The following is an 18,326-nucleotide window of genomic DNA, read 5'->3' as shown; positions in this document are numbered from 1 at the left end:
CCACAAACCCCACCATGAGAGGACATAACGTTGACTCTGCAAGTCTGACTTCTACTCCTAGGACCCCACCTGGGAGACTTCATAGGGTAATGTACCCTTCCCCCACCTTCCTCCAGACCTGTGAACAGGTGGGTTTTGTCACATAAAGCAGTGTTACTTGGTTACCAATAGCTGGAGGGCTATTGGTCTGACCTCTGGGATGCCCACGAGGCCAAGAGGCCTGAGACCACACAGGCCCTTTTGGGCACCACCTGCTGCAGTGAACTCTGTGTAGACAGGTGGGTGACTGGCTGCCCATGGGGAGTCTGTTGGACTGTACCGAACACCTGATGCCCAGCGAGGCTCCAGGAAGCCTTGGCTGGCCCTCTGGCCAGGCGAGGGTGAGAGGACCCTGTGCAGTTCAGGCACCTTCCCACCTTCCCCCCATTACACTGGGAGGTCCTCTGATGCTCAGGCCCTGGTTGCGTCCCTCAACCCAGGAAGTGGCCGTCATGGAGGATGCTGGGGGCGGTGGAGCAGGCGGCCACCCGCACAGCCAGGTGCTTCCAACGGACAGGAGAGCACCTCAGGAGCCCGTGCGTTGGGCCCCTTTGACCCCCGCCCCCCTCCTGCCTCAGGCATCCCCGGCGGCCTCCGTTCGGCTTTGCTGAGTCACGGCCAGGGCCAGGCCCGGGAGGGGTCTGGGGCAGGACCCCTGGGGGGGCTTCCCTGCAGGGGAGGCGGCAGGAGCCCAGCCCCAGGTGCCGGCAGCGTCCGCGGCCGGCCCCGGGGGCCCCGGGGGCCCTGAGGACAGTAACGGGGGGTCGGCCACAGGGGGCGCCGGAGACCCAGGGCCGAGAGCGGAGGGAGGGGCCGACGGAGGGGAGGGGGCAGCGAGCTGGGGCCTCGGCAGGGCGGCTCGCGCGGGGCGGCGCGGGCGGGGGCGCGGGGGGCGGGCCGGGGCGCGGAGCTCCGCCCCCGGAGGCGGCCAGGGCGTGGCCTCCCTCGTTTTCTACAAAAGCCGCGCGCCCCGCGCCGCCGCGGCCCCGCCGCTCCGCCGCCCGCCGCCCGCCGCCCGCCGCCCGCCGCGATGGCGTCGCTCACCGTGAAGGCCTACCTTCTGGGCAAGGAGGACGCGGCGCGCGAAATCCGCCGCTTCAGCTTCTGCTTCGGCCCCGAGCCCGAGGCGGAGATGGAGGCGGAGGCGGCGGCCGGGCCCGGGCCCTGCGAGAGGCTGCTGAGCCGGGTGGCCGCCCTGTTCCCGGTGCTGCGTCCCGGCGGCTTCCAGACGCACTACCGCGGTGAGCGGGCCGGCGCCGTCGGGGCGGGCGTCGGGGCGGGCGTCGGGGCGGCTGTCCGGTGGGCGTCGGGGCGGGCGTCGGGGCGGGGGCGGGGCGCTCGGCGCCGCCCCTCCCCCACCCCGCCGTGACGTCGCAGGTCCCGGCGACCTCGCGCTCCAGTTCGGCTCGCCCCGGCTGCCGCCGATCGGGGCTGGCGGGGGCTGCGTGGGGTGGCCCCGAGGGTGCGCGGGAGGCCGGCCCGAGCGCGGAGGTTGTCCGCCGGCGGGAGCTCGCTGCGTTTCTGGCCGCGCGGTGCGCCCGGCGGCCGCTGGGGGTGGGGTGCGGGGTGCCGCGCGGCTGCGGCCGGGGGCGAGGCGGGCAGCCAAGGCCGGCCCCTGGGAGGGGCAGTGCCGGGACCTCCCTCAGGAGCGCTGCCGGCTGGCCAGACCAGCTCCTGGTTTGTTTTTGTGACGACTTTATGGAGCTGTAGTTCACGTCCCATGTACTTCGTCCCTTTAACGTGAACAGTTGTGAGAGACTCGTGCATCCGTGCTCACAGGCGTAGGAAGGAGCTCTGCTTCACCTGGGAAAGGAACTCTGCTGCTTAGTTTTCTCTGTGGAGGTCCCTATTCTGGACGGTCCGTGTAGACGTATATGTGGCACCCCAATCTCACATATTCTTTTGTAACTGGCTTCTTGTAGTCAGCATAACATTTTCAAGGTTTACCTGCGTCCTTGTGTATGTCCGTACTTCATTCCTTTTTGTGGTGAATAACATTCCATTTTCTGGACATACTACATTCTCTATCCACTCGTTAGTTGGTGAGTGTTTGGGTTATCACGTTCTGACACTGCCATTGTTCTTATGGTGGCTGTTTTTATGGTGGCTATTGCATCCAGTGGCCCACAGAGCTGGTTCAGCCTGCATGGTGGTACTTTAACATCCTTTGCTAAATCTACAATTAAAAATCAAAGAGTATATATGAATACTTTAGCTTCGTTGGGGGCAGATGTACTCATCTGCTTGATTCTCCTAAACCACAGGAGGCCCAAGGCCTTTGGAGGGGTCATAGGTGAGGATCTCCTACAGTTGAAGATGGGTCTGGGCCCAGGCCTGATCAGATGTGCATGGAGGTGGCAGCTGGCTCAGAGGCAGAGTGGCAGGAAGCCAGTTGCCCCTGCACAAACATGCTCTGTGTCCTCTGGGTGCCCAGGGCCCAACTTGGAGGACTTAACTTGTAGGCAGTGGCACAATGAACAGGCAATCTGGCCTCAGCCCTGCTGCCCACTGGCTCACGCAGGTGTGCTTCGGTTCCTAGGCCCGTGGATACCCTTCTAGCACTTTTCAGTAGCTTGTGTCCCACAGAGAAACCTTGGGTGCTCACGTGCTGTCTTTTAAATAATCTAGATGAGGATGGAGACTTGGTTGCCTTTTCCAGTGATGAAGAACTGACAATGGCAATGTCCTATGTGAAGGATGACATCTTCCGCATTTACATTAAAGGTAAAGGTCTGATTTGGGTGCTGCCTGAAGCTGGATGCTTCTTGCTGAGTAAGACCTGTTTTGAGGTTTTGGAGAAATCCCTTCAAAGTAGTGGAGAAGAACCTGGGAGTGGTTTAAGACAGAATCACCTCTGTGCTTGGCCTGAGAAAGGAATCCCAACGACCACAAGGGGTGGGGCCTGAGGATCTCTGGGTTCTCTCTTGATTGTGCCCAGACTAAGGGGGTAGGAGGGGGCAGCTTTGGGGATACCATGGGGGTTTATTTTAACACGGGGCAGGGCCAAAGCTGTACAGACACAGCTCCCTGCTGCTTGTCACTTGGCCTGGGCCACATGTACCTGGATAACAGGCACGGGACTGGGACCCTCCCAGCAGGTTCTTGGGTCCCTTTGTTGCTGTCCCTCCAATGGCTGAGTTCTGCATGGACTCTGTGTCTGGAGAGCAGGGCCAGGGGTCCTGCTACCTACAAGCTCCACAGTGGTGACAAATGGGAAACTTACAGGGTCCCACCTCATGGCTCTTTGTCCTCCCTGTAGAGAAGAAGGAGTGTCGGCGGGACCACCGCCCCCCATGCGCTCAGGAGGCACCACGTGGCCTGGTGCACCCCAATGTGATCTGTGACGGTTGCAATGGGCCAGTGGTGGGGACCCGCTACAAGTGCAGCGTCTGCCCGGACTATGACCTGTGTGCTGCCTGTGAGGGAAAGGGCCTGCATCGGGAGCATAGCAAGCTTGTCTTCCCCGGCACCTTCGGGCCCTTCTCAGAGGTGAGTGGGGCTTCTCTCCAGGCTGGGGTGGGCACCGGGTGCAGGGAGGCATGCTCTGTTCTGGTGTCACTCTACCCCTCTGCTACCTCCTCTCTAGGGCTTTTCTCATAGCCGCTGGCTCCGAAAGCTGAAACACGGGCACTTTGGGTGGCCTGGCTGGGAGATGGGTCCACCAGGGAACTGGAGCCCGCGTCCTCCCCGGGCTGGGGATGCCCGCCCTGGCCCTGCGGCAGAATCAGGTGAGGCTTGCATTTGTGGGCTACTGTGGCGGGAGCTGTCAGGGCTGGGAGAGCTGGAGGGCCTTTCCCATGTTCTGCGTGGCTGCTGAGCCTGTGGCTGGGGGGGGGGCGGGGCGCTTAATCCTCAGCCTTGCAAAGTGGGGAGTGTCCTCTTCATTTTGCACACAGGACATGGAGGCTCCTGATGGCCCATGGCCACTGATTCACCTACACTAGATTTAGACTCGGCCCAGTCCTAAACCACACCCCATCTTGTCAAGCCTTTTTATTTATTTATTTTTTTTAAGTAAGCTTTATATCTAGCTGGGAGCTTGAACCCACGACCCTGAGATCAAGCATTGTATGTTCTACTGATTGAGCCAGCAGGGCATCCTGCTGAAATATTTTTAAGCGTATTCACAGAGTTAAACACTTAACATATAACTTGTGTTTCAGAATTTTAGATTCTGGTTTTATTCTAAATTTATTATTTTTCTGTTCCTCTGGTTTACCTTGTTCTTTGGAACCAAGGTGAGGAGGTTTGTTTGTTTGATATTTGACATCTGAGCTAGAATGGGGTCCATATTTCATACCCCATGCAGTGAATCCCCCCCGGCTTCTGAACAGCAGTGTCACAGAGCAGCCCAGAATGGTGGCGATGGAGGGGCAGGGTCCCAGGGATGGATGGCCCCTGTGATGAAGGTGATGTGATTGTAACAGGTGTTCAAGTCCTTGAGAAATCTGCTTTGAATTGAATGTTTTTGTTTCTTTGAAAACCAAAGTTTCTGGTCCATCGGAGGATCCCAGTGTGAATTTCCTCAAGAATGTCGGGGAGAGTGTGGCGGCTGCCCTGAGCCCTTTGGGTAAGTGGCTGCCTCTGTACTTTGGGAGTGGCAGCAACTCCGAGTGCTGGGTGATGGGTGGCTTTGGGCGGCTGGCCCCTGGGTTGCTGTAGAGGAATGCTAACTGCCGTGCCCTTGTAGCGTCACATAGGCCTTTGCCATAGCGCGGCACTGCAGGCCACTCATTTGAATTCCCTGACAGATTCTTGAGCTTTCCCCATGGAATGAAGTGGAATCAGAGTGGTTGGTTGGGATAATCCCAGTAGGCTGAGCTACGGGGTTGGCCTGTCAGCCTCTGACTGTTCTTCCCACAGAGGACAGTCTGCTCCTCACGTCCACCCTACAAACAGCCCAGGGTTTACTCAAGGACTTGGGTGAGTCATTAGTTGAGAGGCCATTTCTCTTTTCCTCCCTTTTGTCTTTTGCAGTACCAGCCTTTTTGGTGCTTGCCGAGTACCAGGCTTGTGCCCATGCTAGGGAGCAGGGCATGAGGGAGGCGGGAGTTCTATATGATGCCCGGTACCTGGCCCTCAGTTCAGGTGTGAAGTGTCTGGGTGGGTGAACCAAAGCAGGTACCCCCGAGTGGTGAGCCTGGCCCAAGGCTTTAGAAGGCACCTGTTGCATCTGCAGCCCTGACGGTGGTCGCTGCAGGGCTGGGCCCTGTGGCAGTGGGAGTCCATGACAAAGGTGATCTCTGGTGCAGGATTACAGCAGGTCTGTGATCTTTGCCTAGAAGAGCGCTCACCTCTGTGACTGCGGTGGCAGGAAGTGTCCGCTCAGGTGGCCTAGAAGGCCTGTCTGAAAGGATGCAGATGGGAAGGGAGGCAGGACTGCTCTTGCCTCCCACTGGATACCGTTTCAGCTGCCACTCCTCAAGGCCAGGACACAATTTCAAAGCAGCAGTGATGTCCTGGCCTTGCTGCTCCGTGAAATAGCTCAGACCATATACTGTTTTTGGGACTGGAGTCAAAGGCTCTTTAGAGAAAGTGAAAAGAGCGCTGATGTTCTTAGTGCTTTCTAAGGAGGATAAAAACGGAGCAGTGATTAGGTCATAATCGGGAGATAAGCCTATTGCTAAACCCCGGCTGCCACTCGAGATGTGGTGACGAAAGCACGAGGCTGTGTTGAACTTTGAGAGATGGTCCTCTAATGGGTTGTGATTTAGGGGCACGGGAAGCTGTGCAGAATCCCAGGTCAACATTCTGGATCCTGGTAAATTAGTCTTGGGTTGGGCCTGGGATCTGTGTGTTTTGAAGGCTTGCCAGTGACTTTGGGTCGCACTTGCTGTCCATCCTGAGGCCCATCTGCGCTGGGGGCATGTTTTAGAGCTTGACCCAAATTCCCTACACAGGACTTACGGGAATAATTTTGGCAGTGCTCAGGTGTTGTAGGATAAGGGTAAAGGCCTTTTCAGGTCTTTCAAAGTGGATGGAGTTACTTTGTACCAACTCGGGAGGAGCCTAGAGCTGTCCAGAAAAACAAGGGAAGTTTCAGTAAGTATGCCTTTGAGGGTTTCAGTTGAGGAGGGCCACTTGAGGAATTGATTCAACTCTAGAGTTATAGGTATTTTCCTTTGTTACAAGGAACTGACAGCTAGGATGACTCATCCTGCTAACTGCCTAGAAGGGACTGTTCCCAGAGCAGGGGCCCAGAGGGACAGACAGTAATACCTCCCAGAGGGCAGACTGTGTGCAGTGACTCAGCGGTTTCAAAGTAAAACCCCAAGACCTTGTTTGGTAGGTGCCATAAGAACCAGCTGAGCGGGTCTACCATGGAGTCACAGGACTGCTCTGGCTTGGGTTTGTAGTCACTGATTCCTTTACAAAGGTCCTGTCATTTGCTCACACAGAAAAGTTAGACGGTGTATGGGTGTTCACTGTACTGTTCTTCCAACTTTTTTGTTTGGTTGAACCTTTCCTTTTTTCTTTAAAGGTTTATTTCTTGAGAGAGTGCGTGTGCAGGTGTGGGGGAAGGGCAGAGGGAGAGAGAATCCCAAGCAGACTCCCAGCTGAGCACTAAGCTGGACACATGGGGTTTGAGATTAGAACCTGAGTTGAAACCAAGGGTTGGAAACTCAACCTACTGAGCCATCCAGGTGCCCCTGCTTGACCCTTTCATGATGAAAAGTTGGAGGGAGGGGGCATCTGAGTGGCTTAAACGTCTGTCTTTGGCTCAGGTCATGATCTCAGGGTCCTGGGACTGAGCCTCACATTGGGCTCCCTACTCAGTGGGGCGTCTGCTTCTCCCTCTGCCCCTCCACTTGTGTTCTCTCTTGCTCTCTCTCTCTTTCAAATAAACGAATAAATAAATCTTAAAAAAAAAAAAAAGTCGGAGAGAGGATAAAAGGAGAAAAAGGACTTAAATATTGCAGATGGGAGTATTGGTAACTAAGCCTGTCTTTATCTCTGTTTGCTCCTCACTCTACCAAAGTGACAATAAAGGGATTAAACACAAGAGTATAAAGCAACACAGACAAAGAAAAAGGAAAGTCCTAGATGACGAGGTAAGATGACCTTAAACTTTGAAAGACAAGCAGTGGATTTTGAGGGTGGTGAGCAACTGTGTGGAGGCATCAGAGGCCAGGGAATTGGGGGTGTTTGAAGACCAGTCTTCAGGATCCTGTAGCCATTACTGGCTGGTCAGCCGAATGATGGTCCCTGCCATCCCAGGCATGAGACCTGATGGTTAGATGCTGGAGGGCACAGGGCGAGGCGGCAGCCTGAGTGAGCAGTCGGTCCAGCAGGGGCTGAGGTGTCCCTGCTCGGGAGAGGCCATGCGTGCCGGGGCAATGTCCTGTAGCTCTGCCACCCAGGATCCCACTGCCTGGCCAGGTGCCCCATCACCCTCCAGAGGAAAGCGAATCATGGCCCTGGCCCCTCAGGGGGTTCCTCCTGGCAGCCTCCTCTTAATAATGCCTTGCTAGGATCAGACTGCCGTGGTTGCCAGCCATTGGGGAAAAATCGCAGCGTATGGACAAGAAGGAACATGGGGAAGGATGAGAGTGTCCGCATCCTCCATGAGATCCAAATAAGTACTTCCATCCTTGATAGAAGAACAGGATATCATAGAAATGATAACAGATTTATAGAGAACAGATTAATAACGTTTCCTGGGAATTAAGAAGAAAAATAAGATAAAACTTCAAGAGAAGGCTTAGGTTTTAAGGTCATTTCAAGGAAATGTTCTAAAAACAAGAGGTGAGGAGAGTGAAAAGGTGAGAAGGTCTGAGAGTTAGTTCTGGAGGCCCAGTGTAGGAGGTATAGGAGTTTGAGGAAGAGAGAGCATATAGAAGTGAAGGAAGGAAGGAAATGAACAGAAGACCATGTCAGCCCAGAGGACGTGAACCTCTGGATTGAGGGGACTCCGCAGTGCCTTGGACAGTGACCAGAAAGATCCCTCACCAGAGCTCATTGTCCCGTCCCAGAACCCTCTAGAGACCGGGAGGCTCTGGAAAAGCTCTAGGTGGCAGAGCTCAAAGAGCCAGTGCTGGAGACTGTGGAACACCACCAGTGACTTCAGAAGTCTGAGTTGAAATGGTTGTCAACCTAGGATGCTATGCTCAACTGAAGCTGCCTCCTGTGAGGCCAGAACAAAGCTGCTCTCAGGTGTGCAGGGTCTTCATCATCTTACCTTGGCTTGAACCGTCCCCCCCCCCCCCAACCGAAAGGAAGAAAAACCCAGAATGGAGAAGGCGCTGCAAAGCGGGACCCAGTACCTGAGCCAGGGTGGCTGGTGCCAGGCAGAGAGGAAGGGCTGTCACCGTGTAGCTGCTGTACCTCTGCCCTGGAGGACCTGCCAGTCTAGGGCAGGAGCCGGAGGTGGTGCTGAGGAGGTGGTCTCCGGGGATACGTGAGCTGCAGGGTGTCTAGTACTTAGCCCATGTGGCAGTTGTGGAAAGCTGTTGCACAATACAGGGCGAGTTAGCAAAATGAGAAGAGCAGGCATTGTTGATGCTATAAAAACAAAAGCCCCACAAGGAAAGAAGTGCACTGTCTGGGCAAGTAGAGAACCAGATCTATATAGTGGCGGTAAAACAAACAGTGAGTGTTGTTTTCACTAAAAGTTAAGTTTTTGAAAGGACGGGAAGGGGGAGGTGTGTGTAGATCTAGAACAAGAAGCAGTAAACGTGAGTCAAAGGAAAAGCAGTGTGGATTGAAAGCTGTCTGGGGAGCAGGTGGGCTGTGTGGTGGGTGCCAGGAATCTTGGCTAAAGCCTTCTGGAACGGTCTCTTAGCTGTGGGCCTGTTGTCCTTTGATAAGTGAGGCCATGTGTGGGCCTGCACTTCTGGCCTTGTGGGCTCCGCCAGGGCAGAGCAGGATGCCTGTGGTCACTGTGCATGTGTTTTGTGGCACCAGCCACCCCTCCCCCCCGCCCCAGCCAAGTGTTAGGCTTCGTATGGTCCTGGTGACGTGGCTGGGGGCTCTGGCCACGGGGGGTGTTTGGCTTCCTGTTCCTCGCTTGCTGTCTACGCTGGGGAAAATGGGCTTTTGCTGGGGTTCCTGGCTCCAGAGCTGACCGGGATGTTAGCAGAGATTAAGGTTCCATTAGGCTGAAAGTGGAGGAAGGTCTGGTGAGGTGGCTGAGTCTGTGGACATTTTCTAGGGGCCAGGTTTGGGGCCCGGGTATTGGGAGCCAGTAAGCCCCGGGGATCCTGAAGGCCCGAGGTGACCAGCCGTTTGCCTTGGGGCCAGAGCAGTGGCCCCGTGCCCAGGTCCCACACTGGCTGTGCGACTCTCGGGTCTGTGGCGGCGCCGCCGTCCCAAGCCCCAAGCGCATGCACTGTGGCCCTGGCCAGGAGGCCCTCGGGCCAGCTCCAGGTTGAGCTTCCCCCTTGGTGTCTGCAGGCATCGAAGTGGACATTGACGTGGAACACGGAGGGAAGCGAAGCCGCCTCACCCCCGTCTCGCCAGGTGGCTCCAGCACGGAGGACAGGGGAAGCTCTCAGCCCAGCAGCTGCTCTTCCGACCCCAACAAACCCGATGTGGATCGGGACCCGGAGGGCACCGCACAGGCGCTAGCTGAGCAAATGGACAAGGTTGCCCTGGAGTCGGGGCCGCCCGAGGCGAGTACCCGCCCGGGCCCGGGGCTGTCGCTGTGTACTGTTTCTCTCTGGACCCCGGGCATAGCTGACCCAAGCATGTCCTGGTCGGAGTGCCGTTGGTAGCGCTGATGTCATTCTGTGACCCCACTGCTAGAACTTTCCTCCTGTGGCCTTCACGCTTGCTGCTCCCAGGAACGGAGGCTGGGGGCAGGCGAGCTGGTGCTTGTGTGCTCATGGGTGGTTCTGTTCCAGGAACAGATGGAGTCTGATAACTGCTCAGGAGGAGACGAAGACTGGACTCATTTGTCTTCAAAGGAAGTGGACCCGTCCACAGGTGAACTGCAGTCTCTACAGATGCCTGAATCCGAAGGGCCCGGCTCCCTCGGCTCTTCTCAGGAAGGGCCCACAGGACTGAAGGAGGCTGCTCTGTACCCGCATCTGCCACCAGGCAAGTGATTTCAGGCAGTGTCGGTTTTTTTTTTTCTCCAGACCATCCTGTTCCCTCCTTCTAGCATATGGAACTGGAATCTCGCTGGCAGTGGGACTTAGAAGCACAGTGGCCCAGGAGCAGGGGTCATAGCTGGGGTCCTCCACCCCGTGGAGGAGGTGGTGAGGCCACATGGGGACTGTGGCTTCGAGGGCACATGCTGAAGAGAAGCAGCGGATGCCATGCTCTGGTTGTCACGGTCACAAGATGACAGTGTGTCAGAATAACACAGGTGAAAACCCACCCTTTGGGTTCTGGGTGTTCATCTTGTCTGCACCAGGGCAGGGGGCAGCAAGCTGTCACTTACGGGCCAGCAATTATTATTTTTTTTTTCATTTTTATAATGTTTGGAAAAGATCAGGATGTAAAAATTGTATGAGGTGAAAATTTCAGCATCCAAAATAGAAGTCATGCTGAAGCACAGCCCCACTCCTGTTTACAAGCTGCCTGGCTGTTCTGTTGTGGTGCAGAGGCGAGCACACCCCACAGAGCAGCTTAGCGGATTCACCCTCAGCCCTTTATGGGAAGAGCTTGTCAGGCTCTGTGTGTGTGTGTGTGTGTGTGTGTGTGTGTGTGTGTGTGTACTACGAGGGTCAGCGAGCCTATGGAGGGCTGGCTTGTGGCACTGCGGCGTGCTCACTGGCTGGCCGTGCTGTACCCCGAGCTGCTTCTCATGGCTCTGTCCTCTCTCTGGCAGAGGCTGACCCCCGGCTGATCGAGTCGCTCTCCCAGATGCTGTCCATGGGCTTCTCTGATGAAGGTGGCTGGCTCACCAGGCTCCTGCAGACCAAGAACTACGATATTGGGGCGGCCCTGGACACCATCCAGTATTCAAAGCATCCGCTGCCGTTGTGACAGCTTTCACTCTCTGTTCTGTCCCCCTTCTTGACTCCTAGTTGTGATGAGATAGTGTAGAACAGCCGGGCCTCTCTGGCGGCCAGTTTTTTTGCATTCTTCTTCCAGAACCTGGGGGGCGGGGATGCATGAAGCCCTAGAGGGCTACAGAACAGGTGACAGGAGGGGGAGGCCTGAGTGCGTGTGCTGATGGCCGCGCAGCATTTCCCAGCTTTCCCTGGGTGTCCTGAAGCTTCCGTGGCGGGGGGGGGGGGGGGGGGGGGGGGGGGGGGCTTGTCAGGGAGGACGGGGAGGGCAGATAGCATATTCCTGCTCCACCCACCCCACCCCTATCCCTCCTCCCCCTGGATTACACCAGCAGTCCACAGTGTCTTGCCTAATGGCCTTCTGTTTTTTTTTTTTGTTTTCAGTGACAAATAGTAGGCTGACCTGTAGTTGATTTTGTGCTAGAAACCTGATTGGCTCCAAGTTTAGACTGAGTACAACCAACATCCTGTCAGCTGGGGGAGGAACAGGTCCTGGAGGGCAGGGCAGTCCCAGGACTGGGCTTCTGGAATCCCGTGGTCCTGAGGGGCCAGTGCTCACAGAATGCTGTCTGCTCCATAACCACTCTACTTTCATTTCCAAACCTGTTGCTTTTAAAAAGGAGATCCCTTTGTAACCATCCTATTGCTATGTTGTAAACAACCTGTAATTAAATGGTAAAAGCACTTTAATCAAAGATGCTGCAACCAGAGATGACCTGATAGTTTGTCCTTTTTGATAGTTCCCATAAATCATCCTAGTCCAGTTTTTTTTTAAAAAGATTTTATTTGAGAGTGTGAGCTAGAGAGAGCATGAGCAGGGGGAAGCGAGGGGGCAGAGGGAAAAGCAGGCTCCCTGCTCAGCAGCTGATCCCAGGACCCCAGGATTGTGATGCAGATGCTTAGCCTCCTGAGCCATCCAGGTGCCCCCCACCCCCAGTCCCATTTAAAAGCTAATCTGGGAGCCCCTTTTCAGTGGCCGAGGCGCCTAATGGAGCAGGGCTCATGTAACTTGTGCCTGTGTTGGTAACATTCTAATTCCAGCTCACAGGTCATCCTCAAAGTCCTCACCAGTTTTAAAGAGGTCACACAGCCGCACAAGTGGGGGCTCCTGCCCTCCTGTGACCAAGGGTCTACCCTTTGCCAGAGGACCAGTGTCCCAGGGCTGTTTGGAGGTCTTTAGGCAGGGCCTCTGGGACCTGGACAGGAGTGTGGGGGGTGCCCAGGGAAGCTTGGGTGTACTGCAGGGCCTGCCGGGGCACCCTTTGCTCACGGTCTGGGCCCAGAGGGTCCCCTGCTCAGCCAGTGCTGCCCTGGATGGCCTAGGGTTTTTTGCCAGGGTTCCTGGGAGCCCTGTGTCCACACGGGGGCCATTTCCAGGCGGCAGAAGAAATTGTTCAGACTTGGAAGATACGGCCCTGACCTGTGGGGCTGGACGTGGAGGACCCCCCTGAGGAACAGCAAGCTCCCTGGTGCCCCTGTTCTGGTGACTGCCATCTTCTCTGACCTTCCCTGCCAGGCCAGCATGGTCCTGCAATGGAAACAAGAGACCATGTCCTGTGTTGACAGAAGGATGCCTGCACCACTGTTTCTACCTTTCCATCGGCATCCTCACACTTTTCTCTCGGTTCTGCCTACGCCCTCGTTCTCAGGCTCGCAGGCTAGGGATCTGCTTTCACTGGTGGTTTAGCAAAGCAAGGCAAGTGATTGTTCTTACCTCAACTCCTCTGCCAGGTTCCACGACCAGGAATCAGGAGTGTGAAAGCAATGACTGGCTGGACAGTGCCCCCATCCAAGGCTAGTGTGGAAGAGGCTTGTGGTCAGTTGGTACAGATGAGAGGACCATCAGCTCTGCCCCTGACCTGCTGCGACCATACTGAACTACTACTATGCAGTCTTGAGTTTGTCACTTTCAAAAGAAGTTATGCCGATGGGAGCATTCCCCATGACGACCAGTTCAAATGTTAACCTAGGGCCCACACATCAATAACTGTCATTATTCCAGCCCTTGGACATTCAGGGCCACATAGCTAGCTGGTGGCAACATCAAAGGTTGACCTTTGCACTATTGCTCAAGTTGGCCAGGCTGGCTGGCGCCCAGCAGAGCTCAATCCTCTGCCTTAGTGCCCTGGCTCCTGTGTCAGACTAAAGCAGACCTGCATTCTGTGGCCTTAAAGTGCAGTGGGGTCTGCTGGGTTTGGAGCCTCCAGAAAGGAGAAAGGTTTGGAGGTGTAGGGTAGAGGGATCCCAAGCTTACCTTGTACCATGGACACACCAAGGCAGCAACTCCACGTACTATAACTAGCTGAGAATGCTGTGAAGCATGGTAGGACAGACTCCGCAGCTGCTTGTAGCAAGGTCACATCAAAAAGGGTAGGAGTCATGGAGGGGCAGTTGGGAACCAAACCCCTAGAGTGGCCACAAACAAGAGGGCCCTCACCAGCTCAGAGGAGCCAGGGGGATCGGACCCCACATTCTGCATGGCCATGAGGGCCTGTACGGGGAAGACGAGTCCCTAGATCACATTTGGCTTTGAAAATCCGAGGCTTGCCACAGCTGGAGGGTGACAGGAAACCAAGTCTCTGCCCTTGAAGAGCCAACATGCTAAATAACTCGGCCCAACATAGCACAGAAATAAGTCTGAAAAAGCAGCTGGTATATATGTGAAGATTTACTAATTTTACAATGTGTGCTGGAGGAGCAGGTAGCTGCAGATTTCTCCTGGAAGAAAAGTGCTGGCGGGCACCATTATATCTGCCCTCCCCCAACCTGGGTAACTGGATGCTTGTGGGAGCCAGTTATGGCTCCATATGGTGTGCTAGCACTGTGTGCCTTTTTTTTTTTTTTTTTTTTAAGATTTTATTTATTTATTCATGAGAGAGACAAAGAAAGAGGCAGAGGGAGAAGTGGGTTCCATGCAGGGAGCCCGATGTGGGACTTGATCCTAGCACCCTGGGATCACACCCCGAGTAAAAGGCAGACACGCAACTGCTGAGCCACCCAGGTATCCCAGCACTGTGTGCTTTGTGCCAGCCTTCCCCTGTGGTCATCTTCCACCCAACCTACCTGCCTCAGGAGGCATGCCTCCAAAGCAGCTCCTGCCCTGGGGATGGGGGTGGGAGAGGGGCAGAGACTATCCCACATACCTGGTCTGGCCTCTTGGCTGGCTATGTAGAGAACAGGCCTGGCGCTCTGGTGTACCTACAGTTGTTGCAGTGGCTAATTGGACAGCCAGGCCAGGGCCTGGCCCTGCTCATAAGTATCCATGGCTGTTGCAGCTAGGCCTCTCAAAAGTGCAAGAAGCAAATCATGCCCCATATATCCAAGTGATGTGGGTGACTGCAGCCAGCCCCACCTGCACACTCGCCCATAGCATCTGCAACTCTGTCACGACAGTGGGGCACACAGCTCACACAGGACACTCCTAGAACCATCCCATGCTTCTTCTGTTGACAGGGGTTGTGTTCTAGGGCAGCACAGGAATAAAGCCACTATTTTCAAGAGCAGGAGACCTAGCTGACCTACCTAATACATAGAAACCGAATTAGACAAAATGAGACAAAGGACTATATCCCAAATGAAAAAACATGACAAAACCACAAGAGAAAGGTGAACAAAATGGAAATAAGGGATATGCTGGATAAACAGCCAAAGGAATGGCAGCAAGTAAAGAGATGCTTGCCAAATTTATGAGATCAGTGGGTGAACTGGGTGAGAAAGTCAAGAAAGAGATAAAAATGATAAAGAGAAATACACTAGAGGGAGTCGGCAGCAGATCAGAGGATGTGGAAGAGCCAATGAGCGACCCGGAAGACAGGGTAATGAAAGCAACCACCAGGAACAGAAAAAAAGAATAATAAAAAAAAAAAAAAAAAAAAAAGAATAATAAAAATGAGACTAGGTTAGAGGACCTCTAAGATCTCAGCAAGCTTTATCACATTCACATTATACAAGTCTCAAAAGGACAAGAGTGATGGGGCAGAAAACTTATCTGAAAAAACAATAGCTAAAAAAAGTCCCTAACCTGGGAAGGAGACAGATCTCTAGGACCAGGAAGCACAAAGAGCCCCAAACAGATGATCCCACACAAGACAAGATGGCGAAATCAAAGAGAAAATCTTAAAAGCAACCAGAGAAAGCAAACATACATAGAAGGGAAACCTACTAAGGTTATATGCTGATTTTCAGCAGAGACTTTACAAGGCAGAAGAAAGTGGAATGACACATTCCAAGTGCTGAAAGGAAAAACCCACAGCCAAGAATTTTCTACGTGGTAAAGTCATCATTCAGAGTGAAGATGAGCTAAAGAGTTTCCCAGAAAAAATTCAAAGGAGCTCATCACAACCAAATCAACTGTAACGAGACAAAGTCATGACATAATGATAAAAGGATCAGTCCAACAAAAGGATGTAAGAATTGTAGATCTCTATGCACCCAATATAGGAGGAGCACCTACACACATAAAGCAAATATTAGCAGACCTAGAGGAAAAAGTTGACGGTAATACAGTAATTTTGGGGCCTTTAACACCTCATTTACATCAATAGATTATGCCCACACAGAAAATAAGGAAATGGTGGCTTTCAAGGACAAATTATTATTATTTTTTTTAATTTTTATTTATTTATGATAGTCAGAGAGAGAGAGAGGCAGAGACATAGGCAGAGGGAGAAGCAGGCTCCATGCACTGGGAGCCCGACGTGGGATTCGATCCCGGGTCTCCAGGATCGCGCCCTGGGCCAAAGGCAGGCGCCAAACCGCTGCGCCACCCAGGGATCCCTCAAGGACAAATTAAACCAGATATACTTAGCAGATATATAGAGTATTCCATCCAAGAAAAGCAGAATACCCATTCTTTTCAAGTATACATGGAACTCTCTCCAGGATAGATCACATGTTACGCTACAAAACAAGTCAATAAATTTAAGAAGATTGATATCATATTAAACATCTTTTCCAACCACAACCATATGAAACAAATCAATTACAAGAAAAAAACTGGGGGCACCTGTGTGGCTCCATGGTTGAACGTTTGCCTTTGGCCAGGGCATGATCCCGGGGTCCTGGGATCAAGTCCTGTGTCAGGATCCCTGCGGGGAGCCTGCTTCTCCCTCTGCCTGTGTCTCTCATGAATAAATAAAAATCTTAAAAAACAAAACAAAAAACTGGAAAAAACAAAAACACATGGAGGCTAACAACCAATAAGTCAACCAAGAAATCAAAAAGGAAATATAAAAATACATGGAGAAATGAAAAACACAACAGTCCAAAATCTTTGGGATGCAGGAAAAGCAGTTTTAAGAGGGAAGTTTATAGCAATATAGCCCCCCTCAAAAACAAAAATCTCAGGGGTGCCTGGCTGGCTCAGTTGGGTAAGTGTCTGGCTTCAGCTCAGGTCATGATCCCAGGGTCTCAAGACGGAGCCCCATGTCAGGCTTCCTACTCAGTGGATAGTCTGCTTTTTCCTCTCCCTCTGCCCCTTACCCTGCACATGTTCTCTCTCTCTCTCTAATAGCTAAATATTAAATGGTGTCAAAGTGAAAGCTGTTCTTCTAAGACCTCAGGAATAAGACAAGTATGTCCATTCTCACTACTTTTATTCAACATAGTACTGGAAGTCCTACCACAGCAATCAGACAAGGAAAAGAAATAAAAGGCATCCAAATTGGTAAGGAAGAAGTAAAACTGTCATGATTTGCAGGTGACATGATCTTTTATATAGAAAATCCTGAAGACTCCACCCAAAAATTATTAGAATAAATGAATTCAGTAAAGTTAATAAATGAATATATAGAAATCTGCGGTGTTTCTATATACTAATAATAGCAGAAATAAAAATTAAGAAAACAAACTCATTTATGACTGCATCAAAAAGAAAAAATACTTAGGAATAAATTTAGCCAGAGGTGAAAGGCTTATACTCTGAAAACTGTAAGACACTGACTGATGAAAGAAACTGAAGATGACACAAACACATGGAAAGATAAATCAAGCTCATGGACTGGAAGAATCAATACTGTTAAAATGTCCATACTACCCTAAGCAATCTATGAAATTCAATGCAATCCGCGTGAAAATACCAATACTATTTTTAACAAAACTAAAACAAATAATCCTTAAATTTGTATCGAATCCAAAATACCCTGAATAGCAAAAGCAAAATTGGGAAAGAAAAAACCTGGAGATTTAACAATCCCAGATTTCAAGATATACTACAAAGGTACTGTAATCAAAACAGTATGGAACTAGCACAAAAACAGACATACAGATCAATGGAACATAATAGAAAATCCAGAAATAAACCCATAATTATATGATCAGATAATCAAGGACATAGGAGGTAAGAATATACAATGTGGAAAAGACAGTCTCTTCAATGAAAAGTGGTGGGAAAACTGGGCCATTTTCTTAACAGTACGAAAAAATAAACTCAAAATGGATTAAAGACCTAAATGTGAAATCTGAAACCATAAAACACCTAAAAGAAAACATAGGCAGTAAAGTGATGGACATTGGTGTTAGCAATATATTTATGGTTATGTCTCCTCAGGAAAGGGAAAAAAAAAAAACAAAAATAAAATACTGGGAGTATATAAAAATAACAACTTTTTGCACAGTGAAGGAAGACATTAACAAAATGAAAAGGCAACATATGGAATGGAAGAAGATAGTTACAAATGATGTATCTGAAAAAAGGGTTAATATCCTTAGCATACAAAGAATTTATAATATAACTCAACACTAGGGATGCCTGGGTAGCTCAGCAGTTGAGCATCTGCCTTTAGCTCAGGGTGTGATCCTGGGATTGAGTCCTACGTCGGGCTCCCCACAGGGAGCCTATGTCTCTGCCTTTCTGTGTCTCTCATGAATAAATAAAATCTTAAAAAAAAAAAAAACAACTCAACACTAAATTCCCAAATAACCCAATTAAAAAACGGGCAGAGAACCCAAACAGATATTTTTCCAAAGACCTACAGATGGCTAACAGACACATGAAAAGATGCTCAACACCATTCATCATCAGGGAAATACAAATCAAAACCACGATTTGCTATCATCTCACACCTCACACCTATCAGAATGGTTAGTATCAACACAAGAGATAACAAGTATTGGGGAAGATGTGGAGAAAAGGGAACTCTTGTGTGTTGTTGTTGGAAATGTAAATTGGGGCAATCACTTGTGGAAAACTGTATGGAATTTCCTCAAAAAATTAAAAATAGAAATACCATATGATCCAGTAATTTCATTACTGGGTATTTATTCAAAGAAAGCAAAAACACCAAATTGATGTTTTTTGTTGTTGTTGTTTTGTTTTTAATTTTTTAATTT

General features: G+C 51.7%; 2 protein-coding genes and 2 long non-coding RNA genes across 10 annotated transcripts in view; 2 read left to right on the top strand and 2 right to left on the bottom strand.

The window, feature by feature from the left end:
* Window positions 1-1,012: 1,012 nt before the first annotated feature.
* SQSTM1 (sequestosome 1) lies at window positions 1,013-11,707 on the top strand. 4 transcript variants are annotated; one of them, XM_072840501.1, is made up of 9 exons: window positions 1,026-1,280; window positions 2,668-2,763; window positions 3,299-3,528; window positions 3,626-3,767; window positions 4,529-4,609; window positions 4,903-4,962; window positions 9,433-9,650; window positions 9,888-10,077; window positions 10,814-11,707. In XM_072840501.1, exons 1-9 carry the CDS (start codon window positions 1,070-1,072, stop codon window positions 10,969-10,971), a joined length of 1,386 nt encoding a protein of 461 aa, XP_072696602.1. In that variant the 5' UTR covers window positions 1,026-1,069; the 3' UTR covers window positions 10,972-11,707. The 4 variants fall into 4 exon arrangements, with proteins under 4 accessions (XP_072696603.1, XP_072696602.1, XP_072696601.1 ...); XM_072840500.1 differs by having other exon boundaries at window positions 9,882-10,077; XM_072840503.1 differs by lacking the exon at window positions 1,026-1,280 and adding an exon at window positions 1,959-2,081 and having other exon boundaries at window positions 9,882-10,077.
* Window positions 4,969-9,068, top strand: LOC140641124 (uncharacterized). The gene is made up of 2 exons (XR_012037634.1): window positions 4,969-7,091; window positions 8,013-9,068. It is a non-coding gene; the product is annotated as an uncharacterized lncRNA (long non-coding RNA).
* On the bottom strand, window positions 5,129-11,202 carry LOC140641125 (uncharacterized). The gene is made up of 2 exons (XR_012037635.1): window positions 8,304-11,202; window positions 5,129-5,605 (listed from the first exon to the last, which is right to left on the bottom strand). It is a non-coding gene; the product is annotated as an uncharacterized lncRNA (long non-coding RNA).
* MRNIP (MRN complex interacting protein) overlaps window positions 11,304-18,326 on the bottom strand; it is a 25,430-nt gene continuing 18,407 nt past the window's right edge. For 3 of the 4 annotated variants that reach the window (XM_072840506.1, XM_072840504.1, XM_072840505.1), the window contains one exon: window positions 11,304-12,525. In XM_072840506.1, coding sequence (XP_072696607.1) covers window positions 12,040-12,525 — 486 coding nt within the window. In that variant the 3' untranslated portion in view covers window positions 11,304-12,039. Of the gene's footprint in view, window positions 12,526-12,711; window positions 12,793-18,326 lie in introns of all 4 variants that reach the window. The other variant, XM_072840507.1, reaches the window with a different exon arrangement.

Source organism: Canis lupus, chromosome 10, assembly GCF_048164855.1.
Source record: "Canis lupus baileyi chromosome 10, mCanLup2.hap1, whole genome shotgun sequence".
Classification (NCBI taxonomy): Eukaryota; Metazoa; Chordata; class Mammalia; order Carnivora; family Canidae; genus Canis; species Canis lupus.
Note: the sequence above shows the minus strand (reverse complement) of the source record. Positions and strands in the feature narration are given on the sequence as shown.

Coding starts and splice junctions, on each gene's coding strand:
- SQSTM1 (XM_072840500.1), top strand. CDS start 1,070: ATGGCGTCGCTCACCGTGAAGGCCTACCTTCTGGGCAAGGAGGACGCG. Junction 1,281..2,667: donor CTTCCAGACGCACTACCGCG/GTGAGCGGGCCG, acceptor TAAATAATCTAG/ATGAGGATGGAGACTTGGTT. Junction 9,651..9,881: donor TGGAGTCGGGGCCGCCCGAG/GCGAGTACCCGC, acceptor GTTCTGTTCCAG/GAACAGATGGAGTCTGATAA.